The 27,933-nt window shown below is 48.6% G+C and overlaps 1 protein-coding gene and 1 non-coding gene across 4 annotated transcripts in view; one reads left to right on the top strand and one right to left on the bottom strand.

Moving 5' to 3' along the window:
- The window catches only part of IQGAP3 (IQ motif containing GTPase activating protein 3), a 44,613-nt gene extending 37,227 nt beyond the window's left edge, over positions 1 to 7,386 (top strand). For all 3 annotated transcript variants that reach the window (XM_021667349.2, XM_021667348.2, XM_021667347.2), the window contains exons 33-38: positions 840 to 927; positions 1,733 to 1,945; positions 3,112 to 3,278; positions 3,584 to 3,685; positions 4,138 to 4,246; positions 5,893 to 7,386. In XM_021667349.2, coding sequence (XP_021523024.2) covers positions 840 to 927; positions 1,733 to 1,945; positions 3,112 to 3,278; positions 3,584 to 3,685; positions 4,138 to 4,246; positions 5,893 to 6,006 — 793 coding nt within the window. In that variant the 3' untranslated portion in view covers positions 6,007 to 7,386. The remainder of the gene's footprint in view (positions 1 to 839; positions 928 to 1,732; positions 1,946 to 3,111; positions 3,279 to 3,583; positions 3,686 to 4,137; positions 4,247 to 5,892) is intronic.
- LOC135272393 (small nucleolar RNA U13) lies at positions 2,779 to 2,878 on the bottom strand. The gene has a single exon (XR_010340547.1). It is a non-coding gene; the product is annotated as a small nucleolar RNA U13 (small nucleolar RNA).
- Positions 7,387 to 27,933: the final 20,547 nt, after the last annotated feature.

Raw genomic sequence — 27,933 nt, 5'->3', positions numbered from 1 at the left:
TTCTTTTTTTTTTTTTTTTTTTTTGAGATGGAGTCTCACTCTGTCACCCAGGCTGGAGTGCTGTGACACAATCTCAGCTCACTGCAACTTCCGCCTTCTGTGCTCAAGTGATTCTCCTACCTCAGCCTCCCGAGTAGCTGGGAGTACAGGCACCTGCCACCACACCTGGCTAATTTTTGTATTTTTAGTAGAGATGGGATTTCACCATGTTGGCCAGCCTGGTTCTGAACTTCTGACATCAAGTGGTTTGCCTGCCTCGGCCTCCCAAGTGCTGGGATTGCAGGTGTGAGCCACCACACCCGGCATAATTCCACATTCTTGTTGAGTGTGATGGTTAGGAGATAGGCCTGAGCTTTTTCTTCCCCAGTTCTGCAAAAGCGAGAAGGGCTGGGCTGCTCATCTGAGCAGACCAGGAGCCAAAGTACCAGCTGAAGCTCCCTGCCAACAAGGGAACCCCTTCCACCCATTAATTCACTCATAAACAAGTGAGCCAAGTACCATCTTTGTCCTGCCGTCAAAGGCCTGAGAGCAGGGTTGGGCTAGGGCTGAACAGTCAGAGCACCACCAACAGGGCGATGGGTGTCAGGTGCATTGAGAGCTAGGGAGAAGTGATGGCTGGGCAGGGAGGACATGTGTTCTCAGCTGAAGGACTCGAAGGAAGATCGTTTGTGTGGAGGGTATTCTAGGCAACGTCATCCCCCATCCCTCATGCTCTCTCCTTACCTCCTAGCAGCCATGCTATAAAGCAGGGTCCACTCACTCTCAGACCCTGGCCAGTCCCATGTCCGGGCCCTGCCCCTGCCCCTCACCTCTCCTCCATCCCTGCCCTCCTTGTGCAGCACCAAGCAGCTGTTGGTGGATATCATACAGTTCCATCCTGGGGACACCCTCAAGGAGATCCTGTCCTTCTCAGCTTCCAGAGAGCAGGTGAGTGGCCGGGCCAGCCCACAGGTTCTGCACCGCTGCTTCCCTCCTCTGAACCTCACCCACAGTCGGCCAGAAGCAGACATCTGTGTTCACCAGTAATGAGAACTCTGGAGGCCTACAGGGTGAGGGGCACAGCCTTGGCTTTGGGAAGCCTCAGGCTGCAGGGTCATGGGGACCCACCCATCTCCCCACTGTACACGCTGAATCCAGCACCAACACTAGGGCCATGGGGGGCGCGGAGAGGCGGTCTGGGAAGGCTCCCCTGGAAAGCCTGCACTCAGAAAAGAGTGGTCTGCTAGAAGGCCTGGAGGCAGAAGGTGGTAGACACGTGGGGGCCAGGGGCAGGTTGGGCTAGCTGGAGTGAAGACTGAACCCGGTTCTTCCAGAGAAAAGGTGGGGATGGCCACTAGAGGGATATCCCAAAACAGAACAGAAAGGGAAATGCCTCAAACACCCCGTGCCGTCACAAAGGTCCATTGTTGGGAAGTCACTGCTGGTGTCTGTCCAGAATCCTTTATGCCCCAGCTTCAGTTTGGGTTTCCTTTGGGCCACTCCTCCCCTGTGGTGATCCATGAGGCCCTCCCATGTGTGACACTGTGTGTTATGATGTTATACCTTTATTGTCTTCCTAAGCTATGCCCTGCCCAGCTATACCCTACAGAGGCTGGGCTCTAGGGCACTTTCTTAATGACACCCAGAAAAATGTTCAGGCCTCCCTTGGTTGTCGGTGCCCTTGGGGACTTCCCTGGTGTGGGGACAGAAAGGTAGGGCCTGGTAGACCCCTCTAGCGTCTCTGTGTCCCCAGGAAGCAGCCCACAAGCAGCTGATGAGCCAACGCCAGGCCTGTGCAGCCCAGACCCCAGAGCCACTGCGACGACACCGCTCGCTGACAGCTCACTCCCTCCTGCCACTGGCAGAGAAGCAGCGGCGCGTCCTGCGGAACCTGCGCCGACTTGAAGGCCTAGGGTTGGTCAGCGCCAGCAACGGCTACCAGGGGCTAGTGGACGACCTGGCCAAGGTGACGACCTGGGCCTGGGCTCTGTGTGCCCATGTGTATGTGCGTGCATGTACATGTTGATCCATGGTGTTGGCAGGCCCCTCCCTGATGAGTGCCCACCCAAAATTGTCACCAGCCAGGGGAAGGCCCAGGGTCATTTTTTAAGGAAAGATTTCTTTTTTAATTTTTTTTTTTTTTTTTTTGAGACAGAGTCTTGCTCTGTCCCCAGGCTGGAGTGCAGTGTCGCAATCTCGGTTCACTGCAACCTCCGCCTCCTGGCTTCAAGCGATTCTTCAGGCTCAGCCTCCCAAGTAGCTGGGACCGCAGGTGCGTGCCACGACGCCCAGCTAATTTTTGTACTTTTTTAGTAGAGATGGGGTTTCACTATGTTGGCCAGGATGGTCTCGATCTCTTGACCTTGTGATCCGCCCACCTCAGCCTCCTAAAGTGCTGGGATTATAGGCATGAGCCACCGCGCCTGGCCAATTTTTTTTTTTTAATTGAGACAGAGTCTTGCTCTGTCACCCAGGCTGGAGTGCAGTGGTGCAATCTTGGCTAACTGCAACCTTCACCTCCCGGGTTCAAGCAATTCTACTGCCTCAGCCTCCCGAGTAGCTGGGATTACAGGTGCCCACCACCATGCCTGGCTAATTTTTGTATTTTTAGTAGAGACAGGGTTTTACCATGTTGGCCAGGCTGGTCTCAAACTCCTGACCTCAAGTAATCTGCCCGCCTTGGGCTACTACAAAGTGCTGGGATTACAGGTGTGAATCACCACACCTGCCCTGAAGGAAAGATCTTGAAATTAAGGAGGAGGTGTTCTTGCAACTCTCTCTCTCTCTTTTTTTTTTCCACATTAGCCAGGTAATGTGCCCAGATCAGAAGGTTTGAGGGAGGCAGACCTCACACATGAGCGTGAAAACCCAGTCCTTTGCTTATGACCTACAAAAGTATCCTTGCAACTTTCTTGTACTAAAAAACAAAGAGCCTTGAAACCAGTTAGTCTTCAATGGGAAGAGGCCCTGAGGACATGCTTTGAGGATTTGAGGTTGTCCTTCTAGGAAAACAGCATTGAAGCCTGCTCTTCTGAAGAGCCTCACAGTGTGTAGTTCTTGGGCCTGTGTTAGGCCCTAAGGCTCTCCTGCCAGGAAGGACCACTCATCCCTCCCACTGTTCCCCAACCCCAGGACATCCGCAACCAGCACAGACACAGGCACAGGCGGAAAGCGGAGCTGGTGAAGCTTCAGGCCACATTACAGGGCCTGAGCACTAAGACCACCTTCTATGAGGAGCAGGGGGACTACTACAGCCAGTACATCCGGGCCTGCCTGGACCACCTGGCCCCCAACTCCAAGTAGGTGCTGCTTGCCTGCACTCAGAAGGTTGTGTGTGACTTCTCACCTGTGCCCACGTCACCTTTGCGCCACCATCTCCCAGCTTTGAAAGGGGAATCTCACCCAGCACAGCACAGTTCCTTCCTCAGTCTGGTCTTTGAGCCTCACTTACAAAGTCCTGGGCTCAAGTGCAATCCCCCTCCTCTGTCTTCCATCAGTGAGAAGTCTTCCTCGGGGTCTCATTTCCTTTCCAGCCACAGGGAGTGAGTGTCTTTGGTGGTAAAGAGTTTGTGGGATGAATTCTCTGGGGCCTTCTTTTAATCAGGAGTTCTGGGAAGGGGAAGAAACAGCCTTCTCTTCATTACACTGCTGCTCAGCTCCTGGAAAAGGGTGTCTTGGTGGAAATTGAAGATCTTCCCGCCTCTCAGTAGGTGTCTTTGGAGGGCAGGATGTCAGCGCCTTCCTGTCCTCTAACCTGGGGGTGGAACTCTGGGCTGGACACCGGGTGGAAGGGAAGGAGGAGCATGGTCCGGGCCTTGGAGGAGCTGCTAGAATGGGTGGAGACAGAGCATGCCCAGACAGAGCGTGAAGGGCCATGGGCGTGGTCAAGCACAATTCTAGGTGCCCTGAGGCAGAGGGTACTGGGAAAGCTTTGGAGAGGTAAAAACAGCTCGGTAGGGCGGGGCAGGTAAAGACATGGTGTCGGGAGCAGAAGTAAAACTGGGAGGAGACAGCGAGCTGGGCCCTCTGGAGTAACAGAGGGGAAAGCTGGCTCCGGATGACACTGCTGCCCGGGATGAGGAGCAGTGGGTGCAAGAATGTGGCTGTAGCCCTGGAAAGAGGCAGTGGGGTTCCTGTTTTGAAACTGGTTCCTGACAGCTTCAGAAACGTCATCTTTGACATCACCCCGGGAGATGAGGCAGGAAAGTTTGAAGTAAATGCCAAGTTCCTGGGTGTGGACATGGAGCGATTCCAGCTTCACTATCAGGTGAGAGGACAGTTCCATGAACCTGCAAGACACCTGCTGGGCTTTAGGTGCTGGCCTGAAGAGAGCAGCTGGCCTCACTTCCCTAGTCCTCAGATGACACCAGCTCAGCTCTTCACCCGATCAGTATCTTCTGTTCCTGAAGAGAAGGGTGGGGGTCTGTGCAGCCCAAGGCCCCCTTTCCCCATACCCTGACACCCCACTACCAAGCATCAGGGAGACTGGAGTAGGCCGCTGGTGTCAGAAGCAGGATTAATATTTGAAACCCTATCACATGTCAGGGACTTTACATGTTACCTCTTTTAATCCTCTCCAAAGCTCTGAAGTATTATCCCTATTTTACAGGCTCTGAGGCAAAAAGGTTAAGAAGCTGGCCTAAGTCATAGGCCAGTGTTCAGGAAAACTCTGTGTGTGTGTGTGTGTGTGTGTGTGTGTGTGTGTGTGTGTTTGAAACGAAGTCTCACTCTGTCACCAAGGCTGGAGTTCAGTGGTGTGATCTCGGCTCACTGCAACCTCCACCTCCCAGATTCAAGCAATTATTCTGCATCAGCTTCCCGAGTAGCTGGGGTTGCAGGCATGCACCACCATGCCCAGTTAATTTTTTTAAATTATTTTTAGTAGGGACAGGGTTTCACCATGTTGGTCAGGCTGGTCTCGAACTCCTGACCTTGTGATCCGCCCACCTTGGCCTCCCAAAGTGCTGGGATTACAGGTGTGAGCCACCACACCCAGCTGAGCAGTGGTTTTTTTTTTTGTTTTTTTTTTGTTTTTTGAGACGGAGTTTCGCTCTTGATACCCAGGCTGGAGTGCAATGGCGCGATCTCGGCTCACCGCAACCTCCGCCTCCTGGGTTCAGGCAATTCTCCTGCCTCAGCCTCCTGAGTAGCTGGGATTACAGGCACGCGCCACCATGCCCAGCTAATTTTTTGTATTAGTAGAGACAGGGTTTCACCATGTCGACCAGGATGGTCTCGATCTCTTGACCTCGTGATCCACCCGCCTCGGCCTCCCAAAGTGCTGGGATTACAGGCTTGAGCCACCGCGCCCGGCGAGCAGTGGTTTTAAATCCAAATCTTTTTGCTCTGGTGTTTTGTCTTTTGAATAAGAAAAATGATTTCAGTCGGGCGCGGTGACTCACGCCTGTGATCCCAGTACTTGGGGAGGCCAAGGCGGGCAGATCACCTGAGATCAGGAGTTCAAGACCAGCCTGGCCAATATGGTGAAATTTGTCTCTACTAAAAATACAAAAATTAGCCAAGCATGGTGGCGGGTGCCTGTAATCCCAGCTACTTGGGAGGCTGAGGCAGAAGAATCACTTGAACCCAGGAGGCGGAGGTTGCAGTGAGCTGAGATCACACCACTGCACTCCAGCCTGGGCAACAGAGCAAGACTCCATCTCAAAAAAAAAAAAAAAAAGAAAAAGAAAAATGATTTCAAGTCCTGGTTCTGCTTGAATTAACATTTGATCAAGTCACTGTACCTCTCTTGCCTCAGTTTCTTCATTGTGAAGTGGGGTTTCAGTGCCCTGCTTCAGTGGCCAGTGCCACTGGTGACTGCAGAAGCCCCCATGATGTGAGTGTTTTGTACACTGTCTGGCTAGACCACATTCAGAACCCCTTAAACTCCCCTCCCTGCCTCTTCCCTCCTAGGACCTCCTGCAGCTCCAGTATGAGGGTGTGGCTGTCATGAAACTTTTCAACAAGGCCAAAGTCAATGTCAACCTTCTCATCTTCCTCCTCAACAAGAAGTTTTTGCGGAAGTGACAGAGGCAAAGGGTGCTACCCAAGCCCCTCTTGCCTCACTGGATGCTTTCTTTAACACTAACTCACCACTGCGCTTCTCTGCAGACACATAGAGCTCAGGACTGGGCAAGGCCCAGGGATTCTCACCCCTTCCCCAGCTGGGAGGAGCTTGCCTGCCTGGCCACAGCGTATCTTCTAATTGGCCAAAGTGGGCCTTGCCCAGAGTCCAACTGTGTGGCTTTTATCATGCATGATAAACCCCTGGCTTTCCTGCCAGATGGTAGAGCATGGGCCTTGGCCTGGGAAGGCGACTATTCTTGTATCTGCTACTGCCCTCCCATGGTCACCCCAATCTTACAGGCACTGCTCCAGTGGCTTGATTTCCCCGCTGCCTTCCTTCTCTCTACACTCCTACAAAGCCAGGGCCAGGCTCCCCATCCCTACCTCCCACTGCATCAGCAGCGGGTGTTCCCTGCCTGCCTGAGTCTGGGCAGCTCTGCTGCTGTGATCTGTGTACCCTCCAACCCAGGCAGGGACTGAGGGTATGCAGTGTGCGTTAATGTCCACGTGCCATTGTGGCACTGTTGGCCCCCTGGCAGCATGGGCAAGATGACCTTCCATTAACCTCAAGTCTTGTTCTCGTTTGAGTGTTTTATATGTGGGTCACTAGGGTATTTATTCTCTCTCCCATCCCTACACTCTGGATCATTGTGCAGCCTTAATCAGGGTTTTAGTTCTTTGATTTTTTTTGAGCTCAAAGAGAGAGTTCTCATTTTTCCTATTCAAACTCATATCCATACCAGTGGGTTGTTGTTGTTGTTGTTGTTGTTGTTGTTGGAAACCGAGTTTCGCTCTCATTGCCCAGGCTGGAGTGCAATGGCGCAATTTTGGCTCACCACAACTTCCACCTCCCAGGTTCAAGCGATTCTCCTGCCTCAGCCTCCCGAGTAGCTGGGATTGCAGGCATGCGCCACCACACCCAGCTAATTTTGTATTTTTAGGAGAGGTGGGGTTTCTCCATGTTGGCCAGGCTAGTCTCGAACTCCTGACCTCAAGTGATCCGCCCACCTCGTCCTCCCAAAGTGCTGGGATTACAGGCATGAGCCACTGTGCCTGGCCCATGCCAGTGTTTTATACCTTGGATTTAAAGTCAGTTTAGGTTGGAGCAACAGAGTTCTCACTCATGTTTAAGATCTCCTTATTTCAGCTCCATAAGATCAAAGAGGAGTCTTTCCCTTCTCTCTTTTACCTTCAGGATTGCCATGCCTTGCAGCTGACTCTTCCAGGCAATTTCCATAGATCTGCAGTCCTGCCTCTGTCACAGTCTCTGTTGTCCCCACATCTACTCAACTTCCTGTACTGTTGCCCTTCTGATGTTAATAAAAGCAGCTGTTACTCCCACATCTGTTAACCCTTATTTCATTTTCTGTGGAGCCAGCCTCCAAGTTCTGGAACACATCTTCCCTGAGAGAGCTGGGGAATCCTTTCTGCAGCGTCCTCCAGCCCCTGCCTGCCTCCGGTGTGGGTCCACTCTGCCTGCCTGAGCTCGTAAAAGCTTAATGAGATGTGGCATTTATTCTCTCTTCCCTCCCCCAAGGGACAGAGAGGAGGAAGGAATGCTTAGGTTTCAATTCTGTTTTTATCGGCCACTCTGAAGACTAAAGCTGAGAGGAGAAGCCAGTCTAACTTCTACCCTACCCGTTTCACACACAGTACCAGCAGGTTCTTTTCCTGAGCCTTGGGTGGTGATACTCACCAAGGCTCTTAAGCCTTAACTTCTTAGGTATTGTAGATTCTACACTCTGATCAAAATCTCCTTTCCAAGAAGAAAGCCCCCTCCTCTCCTCCTTGCTTTCAGAAAGTAGGGAGGGAAGTCTGCTGGGGAGGAGACAGTACAGACACTTGCCCTGACATCTGAACTCCCAGGCAGCCCCTGTTGGGGACACACCTTTGCCTGGTGCAGCCTGCCTCCCTCCACTCCATTCCATTCTGTCACTCAGGATCTGTCTCGCTGTCACATCCAATCTCAGTCACAGCCTCTCCCCCCCTTAACATGTCACAGCAAAGACTTCAAGTACTGCCTTGCTCTGGGTGACAGTGACATTTACCAGTAGATCCAAGTTTCTACATGTGATCAGTCACGATTAAAAATCTCACACTCACCAAATGGCTGCCACTCTCCCCCACAATCACATGATCTCAGCCACATATACCACATATAGAAATGTCACAATAGCTACGGTTATTGAGAACCTATTGTGGGCTGGGATATTTACATACATTTGCTCCTCACAACAACCCTACAAAGGTGGTTGTGGTCACCATCTTGGTTTAACATGATGAAAGTGAGACTCGGAGAGTTGGATCTGATAATTGACCAAGGCTACTCAGCTGGAAAGGAGCAGAACAGGGCTTCAAACTCAGGCCCATCTACTCACAGAAGAAATATACATTCCCTTGCATTTTTCTCTTCTCTGAGAGAAACATTTTTGCTTCCTTAACCTCCCCTTTCATGACACTATGAAGCTCCTCCCACACTCCACTCTGCTGTGTGTCCCTGATAAGCTTGAGCTCATCAGTGTCCTTGCTAACCTTAGGGGCCCAATCTGAGATACAGTCTCTTAGCTCCTATGGATGCAACTCTATCAGTGTAGCCTCTTTGGAGGACAATTTGGGAACATCAAAAATGTAAGTGCTTCTTAGACAAAGTGGCAGAAAAAAAATTAAGTGCAGGGTGCCAGGATAATTCAACAGAGAAAGTCTTTTCAGCAAATGGTGTCAGGACAACTGGAAATCCACATGCAAAAGGAGGAAGTTGGACCCCTACCCCACACCATATACAAAAATAAACTCAAAATGGACCACAAACCTAATTGTAAGAGATAAAACTCTAAAACTCTTTTTAAAAAGGCCAGGCATGGTGGCTCACGCCTGCAATCCCAGCACTTTGGGAGGCCAAAATGGGAGATTGCTTGAGCCCAGGGAGTTCAAGACCAGCCTGGGCAACATAGTGAGATTCTAATCTCTAAAAAATATATGTATTTTAGGCCGGGCGTGGTGGTTCATGCCTGTAATCCCAGCACTTCGGGAGGCCGAGGTGGATGGATCACCTGAGGTCAGGAGTTTGAGACCAGCCTGACCAACATGGAGAACCTCATCTCTACTAAAAATGCAAAATTAGCTAGGCGTGGTGACACATGCCTGTAATCCCAGCTAATCAGGAGGCTGAGGCAGGAGAATCGCTTGAACCTGGAAGGCAGAGGTTGCAGTAAGCCAAGATTGCACCACTGCACTCCAGCCTGGGCAACAAGAGCGAAACTCCATCTCAAATAAATAAATAAATAAATTACATATATATATATATATATATATATTTAAAATTTAAATAAGCCAGGCATGGTGGCTCACACCTGTAGTCCCAGCAATTTGGGAGGCCAAAGCAGGCAGATCACTTGAGGTCAAGGAGTTGGAGATCAGCCTGACCAACATGACAAAACCCTGCTTCTACTAAAAATATAAAAATTAGCCAGGCATGGTAGTGGGCACCTGTAATCTCAGCTACTCGGAGGCCAAGGCAGGAGACTTGCTTGAACCCAGGAGGCAGAGGTTGCAGTGAGCTGAGATTGTGCCACTGCACTCCAGCCTGGGCGACAGAGCAAGACTCCATTTCAAAAAATAAAAATAAAATTTTTTAAAAAAATTTAAAAACCCACTAAGTGGGAGAGAGTAGTTGCTAATCATATATGTGATAAGGGATTTATATCTGGACTATATAAAGAACTCATAACAATAAAAAGACAACCCAATTAAGAAATAGGCAAAGGATTGGAATACACATTTCTCCCAAAAGAACGTATACATACAAATGGCCTTTTTTCTTTTGAAAGCAAGTTTCACTCTGTCACCCATGCTGGAGTGCAGTGGCATGATAATGGCTTGCTGAAGCCTTAACCTCCCGGGGCTCAGGTGATCTCCCATCTCAGCCTCCCAGGTAGCTGGGACTATAGGCGTGTGCCACCATGCCCAGCTAATTTTTGTATTTTTTGTAGAGACAAAGTATTCACCATGCTGCCCAGGCTAGTCTTGAACTCCTGGACCCAAGTGATCTGCTCACATTAGCCTCCCAAAGTATTGGGATTGCAGGCCTGGGCCACTGTGCCCAGCCATCACTAGCCATTAGAGAAATGCAAATCAAAATCACTATGAGATCCCATTTTACTCCCATTAGGATGACTAAAATAAAGCAGACACAATGACCAGTGTTGGTGAGGAGAAATAACTCTCATACATTGCTGGAAGGGTTAAATGGTGGAGCCACTTTGATAAACAATTGGCAACTCCTCAAAATGTTAAACACAGAGTCATCGTGTGACCCAACAGTTCCACTCCTACATATCTATCCAAGAAAATTGAAAGCATATGTCCACACAAAAATCTGCACATGAATATCTACAGCAGCACTATTCATAACAGCCAAAAAATGGAAGCAATTCAAATGGCCATCAACTGATGAGTGGATAAACAAAGGTAGCATCTCCATACAATGGACAATTATTCACCCATCAAAAGGAATGAAGTACTGACACAGGCTACAACTGCTAAGTGAAAGAAGCCAGACACAAAATGCCACATATTGTATATTTTTATTTACGTGAAATGTCTAGAAGAGTCAGATCCATAGGAACAGAAAGTAGATCAGTGATTGCAAAGACCTGAGAAAGTGGAGAATGGAGAGTGACTGCTGATGGATATGGGCTTTCTTTTAGGGGTGATAAAAATGTTCTGTAATTAGTGGTGATAGCTGCACAACTCTGAGTATAATAAAAATCACACAATTATATACTTTAAAAGGGTGAATTGTATGGTCTGTGAATTATATTTCAATAAAGTTTGTTTTTCTTAATATAAGTACACATACCCAGCAAGGACTTTTTCCTTTGGATGTACTTGGATATGTGGTCAAAGAGTTCTGGAGCATTTGTTGCAGTATTGTTTGCAATGGCAATAAACTCAGTAGGCAGCCACACAATGGAACATTATGCAGCCAATAAAAATTATCAGCTGGAAGCTGAATATGTGGATCATGCCTGTAATCCCAGCACTTGGGAGGTCAAGGCCAGAGGATAGCTTAAATGCAGGAGTTCAAGACTGGCCCAGGAAGGCTGGACACAGTGACTCAGGCCTATAATATCAGCGCTTTGGGAGGTCAAGGCAGGAGGATTACCTGAGGTCAGGAGTTCAAGACTAGGCCGGCCAACATGGTGAAACCCTGTCTCTACTAAAAATACAAAAAATTAGCCAGGTATGGTGGCATGTGCCTGTGAGCCCAGTTACTCAGGAGGCTGAGGCAGGAGAATCACTTGAACCTGGGAGTCAGAGGTTGCAATGAGCCAAGACTGTGCCACTGCACTCCACCCTGGGTGACAGAGCAAGACTCTGACTCAAAAAAAAAGAGGACGGGCATGGTGGCTCACGCCTGTCATCCCAGCACTTTGGGAGGCCGAGGGGGGTGGATCACTTGAGGTCCAGAGTTCGAGACCAGCCTGACCAACATGGAGAAACCCCATCTCTACTAAAAATACAAAATTAGCTGGGCATGGTGGCACATGCCTGTAATCCCAGCTACTCGGGAGGCTGAGGCAGGAGAACTACTTGAATCCGGGAGGTGGAGGTTGCAGTGAGCTGAGATTGTGCCATTGCACTCCAGCCTGGGCAACAAGAGAGAAACTCATCTAAAAAAAAAAAAAAAAAATGTAGTCCCATCTACTTGGGAGGCTGAGGTGGGAGGATCGCTTGAGCCCGGGAGTTCTGGGCTGTAGTGCGCTATGCCGATCAGGTGTCTGCACTAAGTTCGGCATCAATATGGTGACCTCCCTGGAGCGGGGGACCACCAGGTTGCCTAAGGAGGGGTGAACCGACCAAGGTCAGAAACGGAGCAGGTCAAATCTCCCGTGCTGATCAGTAGTGGGATCACACCTGTTAATAGCCACTGCACTCCAGCCAGCCTGGGCAACATAGTGAGACCCCATCCCTAAAAAAATAAACAAAAAAAAAAAAGAAGAAGAAGAAGACCAGCCTGGGCAACACAGTGAGACTCTGTCTCTTAAAAAATGAGGTGGATCGGCCGGGTGTGGTGGCTCATACCTGTAATCCCAGCACTTTGGGACTCCAAGGAGGGTGGATCACAAGGTCAGGAGTTTGAGACCAGCCTGGCCAACATAGTGAAGCCCCATCTCTGCTAAAAATACAAAAAAAATTAGCCAGGCGTGGTGTCAAGTGCCTATAATCCCAGCTACTCAGGAGGCTGAGGCAGAATTGCTTCAACCTAGAAGGTGGGGGTTGCGGTGAGCTGAGATTGCACCATTGCACTCCAGCCTGGATGACTGAGGGAGACTCCAACTCAAAAAAAAAAAAAAAAGGAAAAAGAAGTGGATCTCTGTGTGCCAGTGTGGAAAGCTGTCATTTTGGACTGATACACAAGAAACTTGGCAGTGGTCACTTTTGGACAGTAGAGAGGAGGGGAAGGCTCTTCTTGTACTATTAATACAATAAGCTTTTATATTGCTCTTTACAAAAAAAAAAATAGAGATGGGATCTCCCTCTGTTGCCCAGATGTGAGCAACATGACAGAGTGGCATACCACTTGTTCTAGAGCAGTGCTTCTGAAAGTGGGCTCCACAGGCTTTACTGGCTCACAGCTAGATACATGCAATAATTGAGAGCAAGCACGTAGAAGCTTATAGGAACTGCCAGTAATTTTCCATCAGCATGTAATAATTTTAAAAATTGAGGCCTATGTTTTATAGGTCTTTTTAACTTCAGTTTTCTAGTAACTAGTTGTCCTGTATTTCACAAAAATATTACTCCATAAAAGATTGGAAATTTTAAAAAATGCATTCTTCGCTACAGACAGTTTGAGAACTATTCTGGAGGCATACTTTAATAACGTGATATAAGAATGCATTAGCACTGCTGAGTCAAACTAAAGAGACTTATATAGCACTATAATTTGTCAATTTACAATAAAAAATAAAGGGACTTGAGTTGAGAGTAGCTGAGAGCATATTGTATATGCAGTTTTAGATTCTGCTTTATTCACTCAGCCATGAAAAATATTTTCCTCTGTCCTTAAAATTTCTTCAAAAATATTAATGCCTGTAATACAGCCCATATGTACTTAACATTTCTACAAGATTGAATTATTTTCCATTTTCACGAGTATAAGTAATTTATAAGTCTTTGTTACATTTCTTTCTTTCTTTTTTTTTAGACAGGGTCTCTGTTGCCCAGGCTGGAGGGAGTGACGTGATCATGGCTCATTGCCACCTCCAACTCCTGGGGTCAAGGGATCCTCTCACTTCAGCCTCCTGAGTAGCTGGGACTACAGGTATTTACCACTATTCCCAGCTAATGTTTATTTTTTTTTAAAGACAGGGTATTCACCATGTTGCTTGAACCGGTCTCAAACTCCTGGGCTCAAGTGATCCTCCCGCCTCAGCCTCCCAAAGTGCTGGGATTACAAGCATGAGCCACTGCACCCAGCTCTCTATTACATTTCTAATTAACTCCTTAGAATAGAACACTAGAACAGAAGGTATTTAGAAGAGTATACACTTCTTTAAAAAATTATAGGATTTTGGCTGGGTGCAGTGGCTCACACCTGTAATCCCAGCACTTTGGGAGGCTGCGGTGGGCGGATCACGAGGTCAGGAATTTGAGACAAGCCTAGCCAATATGGTGAAACCCTGTCTCTACTAAAAATACAAAAATTAGCCAGCATGGTGGCGCATGCCTGTAATCTTAGCTACTTGGGAGGCTGAGGGAGGAGAATCACTTGAACCCGGGAGGCAGAGTTTGCAGTGAGCTGAGATTGTGCCATTGCACTCTAGCCTGGGCAACACAGCAAGACCCCATCTCAAAAAAAAAAAATTAAAGGTTTTTTTCCTAATTATAATACATATTGTGGGAAATTTAGAAAATATATTTTTTAAAAGGGTGAAAATAATTCATGATACCATAACAAGCAGTGACCACTTGTAACATCTTCTTCCAATTATATTTATAATTAGAACCACACTATGCATCATCTTTTGTAACCTGCTTTTTCCACTTATCATTATAAACTTTTTCCCATATTAAATGGGATACAACATAATCTACTTAATGCATCCACTATAAAATAACTAGATTGTTTAAGTTTATTATAATAATGCTATATTGGCCGGGCACAATGGCTCACGCCTGTAACCCCAACACTTTGGGAGGCTGAGGCAGGGGGATCACTTGAGGCCAGGAGTTTGAGACCAGCTTGAAACCCTGCCTCTACTAAAAATACAAAAGTTAGCTGTGCCCAGTGACGTGCATCTGTAGTCCCAGCTACTAGGGAGGCTGAGGCAGGAGAATTGCTTGAACCTGGAAGATGAAGGTTGCAGTGAGCCAAGATCACGCCACTGCACTCCAGCCTGGGAATCGAGTGAGACTCCATCTCGAAAAAATAAAATAAATAAAATAATGCTGTATTGGACTCTATGTCTAGAAGAGAAGTGGCTCAGTCAGAGTGTATGCATTTTATAAAGGATCTTTTTACATGTGGCCTAACGTCCTAAAGAAAATCTGTGCCAATTAACAGAAAGAAAGAGGCCGGGCGCGGTGGCTCAAGCCTGTAATCCCAGCACTTTGGGAGGCCGAGGCGGGTGGATCACGAGGTCAAGAGATCGAGACCATCCTGGTCAACATGGTGAAACCCCGTCTCTACTAAAAAATACAAAAAATTAGCTGGCCATGGTGGTGCGTGCCTGTAATCCCAGCTACTCAGGAGGCTGAGGCAGGAGAATTGCCTGAACCCGGGAGGCGGAGGTTGCGGTGAGCCGAGATTGCGCCATTGCACTCCAGCCTGGGTAACAAGAGCGAAACTTCGTCTCAAAAAAAAAAAAAAAAAAAAAAACCACAGAAAGAAAGAAGGGACAGAAAGTGAGAGAAAATGGTCCACACTACTGGGCCAGTACTCCGGAGTCAAGAAAGAAGCCCAGACTGACCTTGCTGCAAATCTACACAAATCTGTGTCTGCTGGGGCTTCTGAAACCTCTCAGTTGCCTTTCCACTAGGGTAGCGTAAGAGGGCCCCTTTCTCCGCAAGAAACATGGACATTTAAAAAATATGTGTTGTCGAATACAATTTGGTAACCTGGATTGGATCCTGGCACAGAAGAAAAGGGGACATTAATAGAAAATTGGTGAAAGTAAATAAATTCTGGAGTTTATTTAACAGCAATATGTTCATAGTGGTTTCCGAGTTTGAGAAATGTACCACAGTAATGTAAGATGTTAAGCTGAGGGTAGGCTCGAGGAGTACACAGGAACTCACTGTACTATCTTAGCAACTTTTCCATAAATCTAAAATTTAGTACAAAATTTGAAGTTTTGTTTAAAAAATGTATTGTACTTTCTGGCCACTGCTCTTGAAAAAAAAAATGTATTGCACCAATGTATAGTCCCAAGAAAAGTGCGTGGAAGTGTTAGTGTAACCACACCCTTGCCAGCAGCAAAGATTTTTTTTAATCTAATCCTTCAACAACTATTTATTAAGTGCCCTCTGTGTGCCAGACACTGCCCTAGGTACTTGGAATTCATCCCTGAGCAAAGCAGACATAGATCAATGACGTAGTGGAGCTGACGTTGCAGCAGAAAACGACAGATACTCTAGTATGTTAGAAGAAACAAGTGACGTGTGGCCGGGCATGGTGGCTCACACCTGTAATCCCAGAACTTTGGGAAGCCAAGGTGGACAGATTGCTTAAGGTCAGGAGTTCGAGACCAGCCTGGCCAACATGGTGAAACCCCGTCGCTACTAAAAACACAAAATTATCCAGGCATGGTGGTGCGCACCTGTAATCCCAGCTACTCGGGAGGCTAAGGCAGGATAATCGCTTGAAACCAGGGGACGGAGGTTTCGGTAAGCTGAGATCAGGCCATTACACTCCAGCCTGGGCAGCAAGAGCAAAATTTTGTTTTAAAATAAAAATTAAAATTAAAAAATTAAAAATATAAAAATCCCATATGTGATTCTCTGCTCTTTCTTTCCCAGATGTGGCATCTGCATTCCAGATGGTGCAGCTAGAAGATGGTAGAGGCTCCATCAGCCTGGGTCCCTGAGTGACTATGTGGAGCAGAGCCTCCCCTACTAACCTGAGTGTGACATGTGTCATGGGCCGTCACCAGCTGGTAGCAACCTGGAAAGAAAGACAGCCACTATCTATCACTGACACTTATTACGTTAAGCTACTGAGACTTGGGGGATGGTTACCACCATAGCATAGAAAGGCTTGATTTTTTTACTTTGTGTTAATTGAGTCAATTGTTACTTTGAAGAAGGGGAAGCATCATTGATTAGTTTTAATTTATTTGATAATTAGCGAATGTAGCAGGTATTATTTTTCTTTTCTTTCTTTTCTTTTTATTTTATTTATTGATTGATCAAGGTGAAGTCTCGCTCTGTTACCCAGGCTGGAATGCAGCGGCACAATCTAGGCTCACTGCAACCTCTGCCTCCCGGGTTCAAGTGATTCTCCTGCCTCAGCCTCCCAAGTAGATGGGACTACAGTTGTGTGCCACCATGCCCAGCTACTTTTTGTATTTCTAGTAGAGCCAGGTGTCACTATGTTTGCCAGGCTGGTCTCGAACTCCTGACCACAAATGATCCATGATCCACCCACCTTGGCCTCCCAAAGTGCTGGGATTAACAGGTGTAAACCACTGCTCCCAATCCAGCAGGTTTTATTTTCTAAGATGGCCATAAGAAAGCCTCGGCTCCTTCATGCTCTTCTTACAGGGGCATTATCCCTCATCCCATTGAGAGGTGGCATCCATGGTCCCTCCCTTTGAATTTTGGAAGGCCTATAACTACAGTGAAAGTGAGGTTATGTGACTTACAACTTCCACCTGGTCCTGGCCAGGCGCAGTGGCTCACGCCTGTAATCCCAGCAATTTGGGAGGCCGAGGCAGGTGGATCGCGAGATCAAGATGTCGAGACCATCCTGGACAACATGATGAAACCCCATCTCTACTAAAAATACAAAAATTCGCCAGGCGTTTGGCACGCGCCTGTGGTCCCAGCTACTCGGGAGGCTGAGGCGGAAGATTCGCTAGAACCCAACAGGCGAAGGTTGCAGTGAGCCGAGACTGCACCACTGCACTCCAGCCTGGTGACAGAGCAAGATTCCGTCTCAAAGGCCAAGTGTGGTGGCTCATGCCTGTAATCCAAGCACTTTGGAGGCCAAGGCAGGTGGATCACCTGAGGTCAGGAGTTCAAGACCAGCCTGACCAACAAGGTGAAACCTCGTCTTTAAAAAAAAAAAAAAAAAAGACTCCATCTCAAATAAAATAAAATAAAATAAATAAAAAATAAAAAATAACGTCCACCTGGTCGTATGGGCCATTTGCTGTGGGAACCCTACTGCCATACTGTGAGGAAGTTGAGGCCACCTGGAGAAGTCAGCATCTATGTGATGTTCCTGTTGACCTTCCCAGCCAAGATCCTAGCTGACAACCAGACACACGAGGAAGCCTTTGGGATGACTCCAGCTGCTGTCTGCAACCACAGAAGAGACCTGTCAAGTGACAACTGCCTAGTTTAGCCCAGTAGAGCCCAGGACCATAATAATAATGAAAGAATGTTGTTTTAAGCTTCCAAGTTTTAAGGTGGTCTGTGACATAGCAACAGATAAATGGAAGAGTTGGTCTGAACATTTGCCACTGTTTTAATCTCATATATTCAAGTCTTTTTGCACCAATGAGCCACCTTCTTGCCAAGTGTGCCTTTTCTCTTTCCACACAAAAGTGCTAAACAGCACAGGGCAATGGATGGAGCTACCAGCGATATCTCTCCAAGCTGACTCAGATTTATTAACAAGATTTTCTGGGTATAGCTGTTCCATTAACACACAGTAGGCATTCAATGACTATCGGTTAAATGAATACGTAATGCTGGCCACGTTCCTGCATCTTTTTAAAAACATAATCAACCCAATGAAATGCTTTCATAAAATTCAGATGCATTATGCAACACTCCTCAGAAATACCAATCTATTAAACCCTTTTATTATAAAAAGCCTACAGCAAATTTTTCCTTTTCTGAGTTCCCTTTTCATTAAACAAATAAAATAATGTATATATCATCTCAATGTAAAAGGCCCAAGTCATACATACAAAAGTAAGGTAAAATATATCTGCATCTTCCCCAGAAACAAGCCTTGTTGATAATTTGGTATAGATCCCGGCAGGCCTTCTTTCTATACATTTGCCCTCGTATATATGCTCGTAGTGTGGCAGAATGTATTTTCCAAATATGGCCACGACGTTTCCCATTTCACGAGCTCTTCCAAAACCCTGAAGTTTGGAGCCTCCCCATGAGGTAGAAGGCTCTGTCCTCTACTCTGGAACACGGGCAGGCCTCTGTGACTGCCTCCACTAATACATGACAGCGATGCTGGGTGACACCCAAGGCTAGGTCATAAAAAGCAATATTGATTCCCCTTGGCTCTCTATGTCAGGATAATGCCTTCAGAGCCCTAGTCCCCGCTGTAAGAAGGCTGGCTACCCTGAAGCCCTCGTGCTGGAGAGACCGCAAAGACCACAAGGAGAGACCAGAGACAGAAAGAGACTGTAGCTGTCCTGGATGCCACCTGCTTGAGTGTTCCCAGCCTCCGTGGCACATGTGCAAAGACTTTGAGAACCCTGATCCGAGCCCTGTCAGACTGCAACAGCATGAGATCCTAAGGGCGAATCACCTGCCGGAACCCAGTCAGTCCTCAAAACCAAAAGCAGTAACTGCTGTTTTAAGCCACTGAGTGTTGGTAGTCGATGAATACACATATACCTCTTCATGCTTATTTACGTAAGTAGCCTATTCTATAGATTGCACTGAGAATTGCTTTTTTCTTTTTTCTTATTTATTTATTTATTTTTTGAGACACAGTCTCACTTTGTCACCCAGGCTGCAATGCAGTGATGTGATCTCGACTCACTGCAACCTCTGCTTCCTGGGTTCAAGCGAATCTCCTGCCTCAGCCTCCTGAGTAGCTGGGATTACAGGCACCTGCCACCATGCCCGGCTAATTTTTGCATTTTTAGTAGAGAGGGGGTTTCACCATGTTGGTCAGGCTGGTCTCGAACTCCTGACCTCAGGTGATCCACCCGCCTTGACCTCCCAAATTGCTGGGATTACAGGCGTGAGCCACCATGCCTGGCCCAAGACTTGCTTTTTTCACTAAACAATTTGTCTCTGGGACCATTCTGTCAGTGGGCCTAGATCCAGTTCATGCCTCGTAAGGCTGAGCAGCATTCCATAGCACAGATGTTCCATAACATAGTACAGATGATTTTCAAACATCTTTGGCTGTGGCCCCGCTCTTCAAAGGAAAGCTTAGTTGGAAGCCCACTGTGTAAAACAAATGAACGAAGCCATGGGGCAAAAGAGGCAGAACCCTGCCTCGCACAGTGCCTCTCCACTCCTCTCCTGGAGAAAGAGGGTCCTGAAGGAACTCTTAGCTTTCCATGGCACCTTTAACATTACTCACCTACTTATAGGGTTCAAGAACAGGTTACGGGCTGGGCACAGTGGCTCACGCCTGTAATCCCAGCACTTTGGGAGGCCAAGGTGGGTGAATCACGAGGTCAGGAGTTTGAGACTAGCCTGGTCAACATGGTGAAACCCCACTTCTACTAAAAATACAAAAATTAGCCAGACATGGTGGTACATGCCTGTAATTCCAGCTACTCAGGAGGCTGAGGCAGGAGAATTGCCTGAACCCAGAGGCGGAGGTTGCAGTGAGCTAAGATCATGCCACTGCACTCCAGCCTGAGCGATAGAGTGAAACTCTGTCTCCAAAAATAAAAGAAAAGAACAGGTTACGCAGTGCATCTCAGTCTCGAATGTACGTTTGAATCACCTATGCCTCTTGTTAAAGTACAAACTGTGATTCGCAGGTCCGGAGTGGAGCGGGATCCTTTGCCATTCTGACAACCTCCCCAGTGACGACCATTCTCACTGGAGTAGTCAGGGGTTAATTAGCAAACCCCAACTTGCTCCTGATGGCCCCTCTTTTTTTCTCTAACCTTCCACAACAGTCGTGGGGATGAAATCCCAGAGTTTTGAAAATATCTTTTCCCCTCTTAAAGATTAGAACCTCCTATTTCCGTCTAGAGTCGTTTGACACCTCTTATCCAGAATTCCTCACACACCAGGGACAATGCCACCAAACCATCTGGGCAAGCTCCCTCGGTGAACTTCGCAGGGCGGAGATGGGAAGTCACTGAACGAGTGCGGCTGTAGGTTTGATTCTCACATTTTCAGAACTCCAGTTGTCTTATTTCCACTTTAAACATCTGTCTTGGAGAGAAATGGGAAGGAAATAGAAGTTGGGAGTTCAATTCACTCTGTCATCTGTCACCACTACGTGCTCCAGCAGAGACCCCTTTTTTGGTTTTTCTTGATACTCTTGCTTCAAAAATGACTCTCCTCCCCCAGTGCCCTCCTCCCACCTCCCACCTTGACAGACACAGAGAGAGAAAGGGCCTTTTGCTATCCTTTGCCTATTCCGCAAGCCTCTGCCAGGCTTTGGGCTTCCTGATTCTATACCAACAGATTTGCACCGTCTTGAATTTGCTCTTGGTTACCTCTTCCTCTTTCTGTGGAGGACGGAAGGAGAGGCGCCATCCATTGCTGTAAGGCAACGAAGTACGTTGCACATACTTTACATGATCTACGGTAACGTTGGCAGCACCTCACAAACATTGCTGTCATACCACCACTGAGAAAACAGAAAGGGTGAGTGACTCGCCCAAGATCACACAGCTGTAAATGACTGAGCCGGGACTGGATCTCAGGTCTGTTTGACCCAATCTTCTCTCCCTGACTTCTCCAAATCTGAGCAATTGAGATGTCCCTGGGTGGCTGGATCTTTCTGTGCCCTCTTCTGTCTCAGTAGCACTTTCAACATTGAATTCGGGAGGGTATTATCCCAACTGCACTCTACGGGTTGAAATCCCAGAGCCACTTTGTGCTGTATGAACATGAACATGCTCCTTAACCCCTCTGAGCGTCAGTTTCATCGTCTGTAAAATGAGGCTGATCATTCTTTGTCAGATGTCAGACAAAGAATTATGGGCTATCGTGTGATGATGAAAATAGTGCACATAATGCCTTCCAGAGTGCCTGGCATAGAGCAGGAATGAAAGCAAAACAAGCCTGTAGCCTTCTTTTCCCCATCTTGACATCTTTCTCGTGGGTCAGGAATAAGAAGGCCTCACATTGCCCCCTGTGTCTACTCAGCAAATGCAGCCTCTGGGGCATGCGAGATGGAAGACTCAAAACTTCCTAGCCCGTAGTGAGAGAAGGAGGGGGCTGAAGCACACCCTGTTCCCTGCGGAATTTGGGGACCGTGCCAGGATGGACAGCAAGAAGCTATTAGCCAGTATGTGCAACACGTGTGAGCGTAGCGTCTGATGGGAGAGCAGGAGCCTGCCAAGATACCAGCGAGGAGACGGGCACCATGGAGGAGGGGCTGGGTGTCAGCCACCATGCCACCCACCCCTCAGCACTTCCCCGGCACCCTGGCTGGCGCGTCACAAGTGTTCGATCCTTGCTTCTTGAATGAAGGTGCACTCTTCCAGATTGGGGTTGAGGCAATGGAGGAGGTGACAGTAAAAGGGAGGCAATGGTCCTGTATCACCCTTAGCTGCTCCTCACATTTACAGGCCCACAGGCCTGTTAGAGATGCAGTGAGGCGGGTGACAGGGTCAGTGGAGGGGTCTTTCCCTCTCGATCGTTACCTCACTCAAACTCCTGTCCACTGGGAAAAAAATAATAAATGGGAACAAACATAATGACATACAGTGCAGCCCTTCAGCTTCGAGGACACTGAGACTTCCAGCAGATGGCTGATGGGTGCGGGGCCCCCTGCTGTCCTGCCACCTCCCTTCTGTGTAGGCTCCTCGGTAGCCTCTGCAACTGGGAGGCTGGCCCAGGTTCCAACGGGCTTCTCTTCTCATTCTGTCACCTCCCTAAGTTTCCGCTCTCAGGCCTTTGGATTTCCACAGAAGTTCCTACCATTTAGCAGACAGTAAGTCCTCGACCTTCCTCCAAGACTGGTGTGAAAGATGCTCACCCTTGTCTTTCATGCCCTAGCCCCACCCCCTCCAAAACTCTCAGTCCACGGAGCGTCGCACGGGTTGCACACACAATCGCAGCCTCCCAGGGGACTGAGAGCTAACTCAACAGGCTTCCTGAGCAATGGGTCCATCCCTCCTCTGCAACTGTCTTGGGGAGGATGGGAGAGGGAGCCTTGAGCTTGGTCTATCCTTTACTGTCTCCCTGCCTCCCCCATGCCTACGGTGCCAGGGTCCCCTCCTAGGCCCTCCAGGTGCACAGCCTCTTGTTGCTTAGCGACGGCGCACCTCTTCCCCATACCTCAGCAACCTCCCCCAGCAGCCAAGGAGCAGCCGTGAAAGGGAGAGCTGGGCTGGACCTCGCAGGAGCTGCCACTGCTGCTGACGGAGATGTGTGGGAACAAGCCCCAAAATAGGCCTGAGTGTGAAACCCAAGGCTCTTTTTAAATACTCAGGTCCCACACTGACTCTTGGAAAGCACTGCCATGCTCCCCTGTCCCGGCTCTACCAGGCTGCTGCTCCCCCTCCCACGCTGGGCCTCTTACTCCACTTCTGTGCTCTCAGCTGTCAGCCCCTCTGTCTGCCCTCAGTCTTTGGGTCTGCTCCTGGGGTCTCTCCCTCCTTGGGGCTCAAGTGTCACTTTTGCTGCCCCTTGTCCTTCTGTCCATCCTATAACTCCTGCTCACGTGTGGGTCTCTGTGGCTGCCACAGCCTCCCTTGCCCTTCTTCCTGCTCAAGCTGTGTAACTGCCAGTCTCTCTCTCACTAGCAAGAATCCTCTCATTCCCACCCCCAAAGACCAGTCACTGTGACAATCTCACATTGCCAGAGCCACCATGACTACAACCCTCCGTTACTACCTTTTTAGGAAAGGCCTGCGGTAGGAAGGGTCACAGAAGTGGCCCTCAGGGAAACGAGCCTTTCTCACTTAGCCTGCCCTATGTTTCCATTTCAATGGAAACTGACGTTGGACTTTAGCCTAGTCCAATTAGAAGAGGACCAGGCCCATAAAAGAAGGACTAGGTCCTTCCTGCTGCCTTACCTCCATCCCTTCAGCTACCATGTCAGAGTTCCCAAGAGAAGCTCCTGAAGAGGCTCAGCACTGGTGACAGCTGAGAACTGCTCCACCCAGAACAGTGTTCTCCACCCCCAGCTGATGGTGATGCCACCCAAGGGCCTGCTGCCATCTCCCTGTCTCTGTGTCCACCGAACTAGTCCTCTGCCATCCCACCTCCCTCCACTGCTGATGCTTGAGTCTAATATTATCTGTCGGTTAAGAAGTCTGAACTAGGGAGCAGGTCAGCAAAGGGACAGCTGAGAGTAAGTGTGGCCAGAGTCAAGCGTGGGGAGGACAGCTCCCAGGCAGGATAGGAGCTGGAGGGATGCTGAAGTGAGGGCATGAGGAAGATTTGGGAGAGAGGCCTGGGTTCTGCCTTCCAGCAGAGGAAGCAGCCACACAGCAGATGGAACTTTCAGGCAGGAGGCCGGACCAAGCGACCTCACCCGAACGCTGTGGTCTGCTGCTATTGCAACCTGGCGAGTCTCCCAGCTCTCCTGGGTCCCCAAGTAGGAGAGCTTTTTATAGTTCACTCCCTAACTTAGGTTTGAATAATTAAACAAGATGGACAGAAATAGCAGCCGGACAGTGAGGCAGGTTATTTTGGGGTTTTCTGGAACACAGTGCTCCTGGGTGTCACCCCACCGCTGCAGGGGGGGCGGAGCTAGCATCAAGGCTGATGGGAGATTCCTGTGGGGGAAACCCACCCACACCCCTAAGGTTCCTTGGGTTGAGGAGGTTGCTCTCAGCCAGAGGGGGGTCTCACCACTTCTTCCTCCTCCTCAAGGAAAAAGAGGGCTCTCACTGCCTTCTGATCATAGCTATCCCCCTGGCAGGAAGTCCCTCCTGTTGTCTGTCAGGCTTTCTACTTCAGAGATGGTGACAGATATTGCAAATCAGATCGATAAGCAGCTGCAAGACAGGCTGAACAAGGACAAGGTGGCTACTGCTCCTCTGGCCAAGGAGCTGGAATCAGGTGATAGGAGGTCTTGTCCCCCTCCACTATAACCACTGGGGAGCTGTGGAGGGAATGAAGGTTGGGGTGGAGAGTGGGAGCCAGAGCCAGGGACAGGAGAGGAATGGGCTGGGGGCCGGGGTAAGATGAGGCTCCAGAGAAGAAAAGCTCGAAGGTGGGTTAGTGTCTGGATGAAAAGTTCCCTCTTCCAGCTCTCTTTTAGTGTCCTCTGTCTTTGGCAGAAGCCTAGTCTGGCTTTCTTGGGACAGGGTTTCAGTAGCTAAGCTGGGGATGAGGAGAGGTCAGGAAACCCCAACCCCTGCAGGTCTTGATCACAGACCAATTCTTTGTGGCTTGTTTGCATAATACAGTACTTTTGGTTCAAATGCAGAGATTAATCTCAACTCTACCTTGAGGTACTACCACAGAGCCCTAAAACCTGGGACACGGAGGGGCACAGGAGGTGGTAAAGGGGTATTTGTAAAGTTTTCTTCCTTTGGATAACAACTTCAGAGCTGAGTTTGGAGGTCGAATTTCAGGGAATACTGAAATTGTTCACATATTCTTTAATTTTTTAAATTTTTATTTAAGAGATGATGTCTCGCTATGTTACCCAGGCTGGTCTCAAACTCCTGGGCTCAAGAGATCCTCCTGCCTCAGCCCCTGAGAACCTGGGATGACAAATAAAAGCCTCACCCTTTCATTTTTAGAACTTTCTTTTTTTTTTAATAGAGACCAAATTTCACTATGTTGACCAAGCTGGTCTTGAACTCCTGGCCTCAAGTGATCCTCCCATCTTGGCTTCCCAAAGTGTTGGGATTACAAGTGTGAGCCACTGCGCCTGGCCCAAAACATTTTTTTTTTTTTTTTTTTTTGCTCTGTCACTCAGGCTGTAGTGCAGTGGTGCAATCTCGGCTCACTGAAACCTCCGCCTCCCAGGTTCAATCAATTCTCTGCCTCAGTCTCCCAAGTAGCTAGAATTACAGGTGCCTGCCACCAAGCCTGGCTAATTTTTGTGTTTTTAGTAATGACAGGGTTTCACTATCTTGGCCAGGGTGGTCTTGAACTCCTGACCTCGTGATCTACCCACCTCAGCCTCCCAAACTGCTGGGATCACAGGTGTGAACCACCGCACCCAGCCTCCAAAAACATTTTTAAAGCATCAATTATAAGCCTTTATCCCCCAGCTTGATGCTGGGGAATAAATCAAGATGGCAAGGTCCTTGTTCTCAAGAAGCTCACAGTTTAGTGGGGGACAGGACCACGGTAAACCTACTCCCCACAATTATTGAACGCTTACTATGCAACATGTGCCATACTAGAACTTCACAGAAATGGTTGCATTTAATTCAAACAGCAAGTCTAGGTCTAAGCAGCATTGACCCCATAGGACAGTTACTACAATTAAGATGAAGAGACTTGTCTAAGGTTGCTCAACTAGTAAACAGTATTAATGGATTGGAATCCAAGTTGATATTATTCCTAGTTCTGTGCTCTTAACCACTGCTTTCATGGTCTCTAATGCGTGGAAGGAAGCGACAGGTTTATTAATTGCTGTGAGTGTGCAAAAGACAGTGCGATTGTCTTTAGCTGAGCTTGTTTGTGCTATGCATGCTGGATGGAGCAATCAAGGAAAATCTCCTAAAGGAGGTGGCTTTGCACTGGACTCAATGGATCAGTTCATTCATTTTACAAATACTGTGCATCCACGGATTCAACCAACTTTGGATGGTGAATATTCAGGAAAGAAATTGCATCTGTACTATTGAACATGAACAGACTTTTTTTCTTGTCATTATTCCTTAAACAATACAGTATAACAACTATTTTCGTAGCATTTACATTGTATTAGATATTATACGTTATCTAGAGATGATTTAAAGTGTATCAGAGGTGGTGCAGAGGTCACATGTAAATGTTACATTGTATCACAGATTCAGCAGATTTTGCTATGGGAGATGTCCTGGAACCACTCCCCGCCAGGTACGGAGGGAGGACTGGACTTAAATTGAGTGCCTACTAGGTGCTGCATTCACAGCACGCGGTACTATGTGGTACTGCGTAGCGACATAGAAGTGAGCAAAGTCCTTGTGCTTATGGACATGCAGGGCAGGGATAAGGGAAAGGCTGAAATTATAACTGGGTGAGTCTTAAATGCCAAGCCTCCATCTTCACAGTGGTTCTGCTCCTCCTGCTCCTGGGTTTCTCTCCCAGGAGCAAATACATCCTCCTACTCTGGGAAGTCCTTCTTAAGGTCTACCGTTCATTTCTTTCTTTTTCTTTTATTTTTTTTGAGACGGAGTCTTGCTTTGTCACCCAGGCTGGAGTGCAGTGGCGCGATCCCTGCTCACTGCAACCTCCGCCTCTCGGCTTCAAGCGATTCTACTGCTTCAGCCTCCCGAGTAGCTAGGACTACCGGCGCGCGCCACCACACCCAGCTAATTTTCGTATTTTTAGTAGAGATGGGGTTTCACCATATTGGCCAGGCTGGTCTCGAACTCCTGACCTGGTGATCCTCCCATCTCGGCCTCCCAAAGTGCTGGGATTACAGGCGTGAGCTACTGCGCCCGGTTCTACCCTGCATTTCTTTATGCTCTATGACATTTCCCCACATCCCATTTCATTCCCCCTAGACCAAGTCTCACAGCCAAAATCTGGCAGGCCGCAAGCGTCTGTCCCTTTAAGTCTACCTTCTTCCCCCCACGTGCCGTCTGGTTGGGCTGGCGACGCTGACGCACGCGTGACGTCAATGGCAGCTGTTGGAGTCTGGGCACGAGGAGCAAGTTGGGCTGGGGGTTGGGGGGAGGGCGAGAGAGAAGGCGGTTAATTTGCATTTAAAGGGGCCACTCCCTGGTTAGCAATCAGGGCCTTAAAGAAATGTGTATTCGGCAAACTTTCTGTCCTGGGTTATGGGGCAAGAAAAAGGCGTGGTACAGCTGAAGTCAGCGGCGACTGTAGTTTGCTATGACAATTATGTCCTTCCGCGGAAAGGGGGAAATAGTCCGTCGGTGCCCCGGCTGGGAGCACGTGACCGGGAGGGGGCGGATGTGGGGGGGGCAAGAGAGAAGAAGGGAGGAGCTGGGGAGACGACTGTCAGGCTGTGTTTCAGCTGCCCCCACCCCCACATCCTGCCCACCCTCCTGCAGCTGCCACCACATCCTGCCCAGCCGGGGGCAGGGAGCTTCTGTGGGGGCGATGCACTGACCGAGGACCCGGCTTTGGCATCCCCTCCCTGCCCTCTTCAGCTCCAAGGTGGACCGTCTGCCCTTTGCCCCAGGCCTGGCCCCAGGCACCCTAGCCCTGAGCTGGGGGCACAACTCTGCCTGTACAGCCTGACACCTTTCTGCCTGACTCTGCCTTTCCCCGCAACTCTGGCCTAACCTAAAGTGTGACTTGTGCGGGGTGGTGGTGCAGGGCAAGCCACAGCCCCATCCTCGGGCTAGCACAGTTATCAATGGACAAATGAGATGTTCAATAAAAGTTTTTATAATCTGAACTCAGGAACATAGCTGCACACACACATGCACACACAAATACAGATTCATGTTAACACATTTGCTGAGCGCATTCTATGCCAGGTCCTGCAAGGTCTTCACCCAAAGTGGAGTTAGACTGCTGCCCTCAAGAGGCCCAGGATCTGGTGAGGAGTGTGTACAGAGGAGGCAGATATACAGAGTGCACTATACAAGCAGGTGCAGGATAATACACTAGTCCACACAGAGCATGTATACACAGAACTGCTGTACACCTGCTGATGGCATTTCCTCTCACAAG

The sequence above is a fragment of the Aotus nancymaae genome, unplaced genomic scaffold (assembly GCF_030222135.1).
Source record: "Aotus nancymaae isolate 86718 unplaced genomic scaffold, 86718_ANA_hifiasm-v0.15.2.pri h1tg000108l, whole genome shotgun sequence".
NCBI classification, from domain to species: Eukaryota; Metazoa; Chordata; class Mammalia; order Primates; family Aotidae; genus Aotus; species Aotus nancymaae.
The sequence above is the reverse complement of the archived record's forward strand: the minus strand, read 5'-3'. Positions and strand labels throughout refer to the sequence as shown.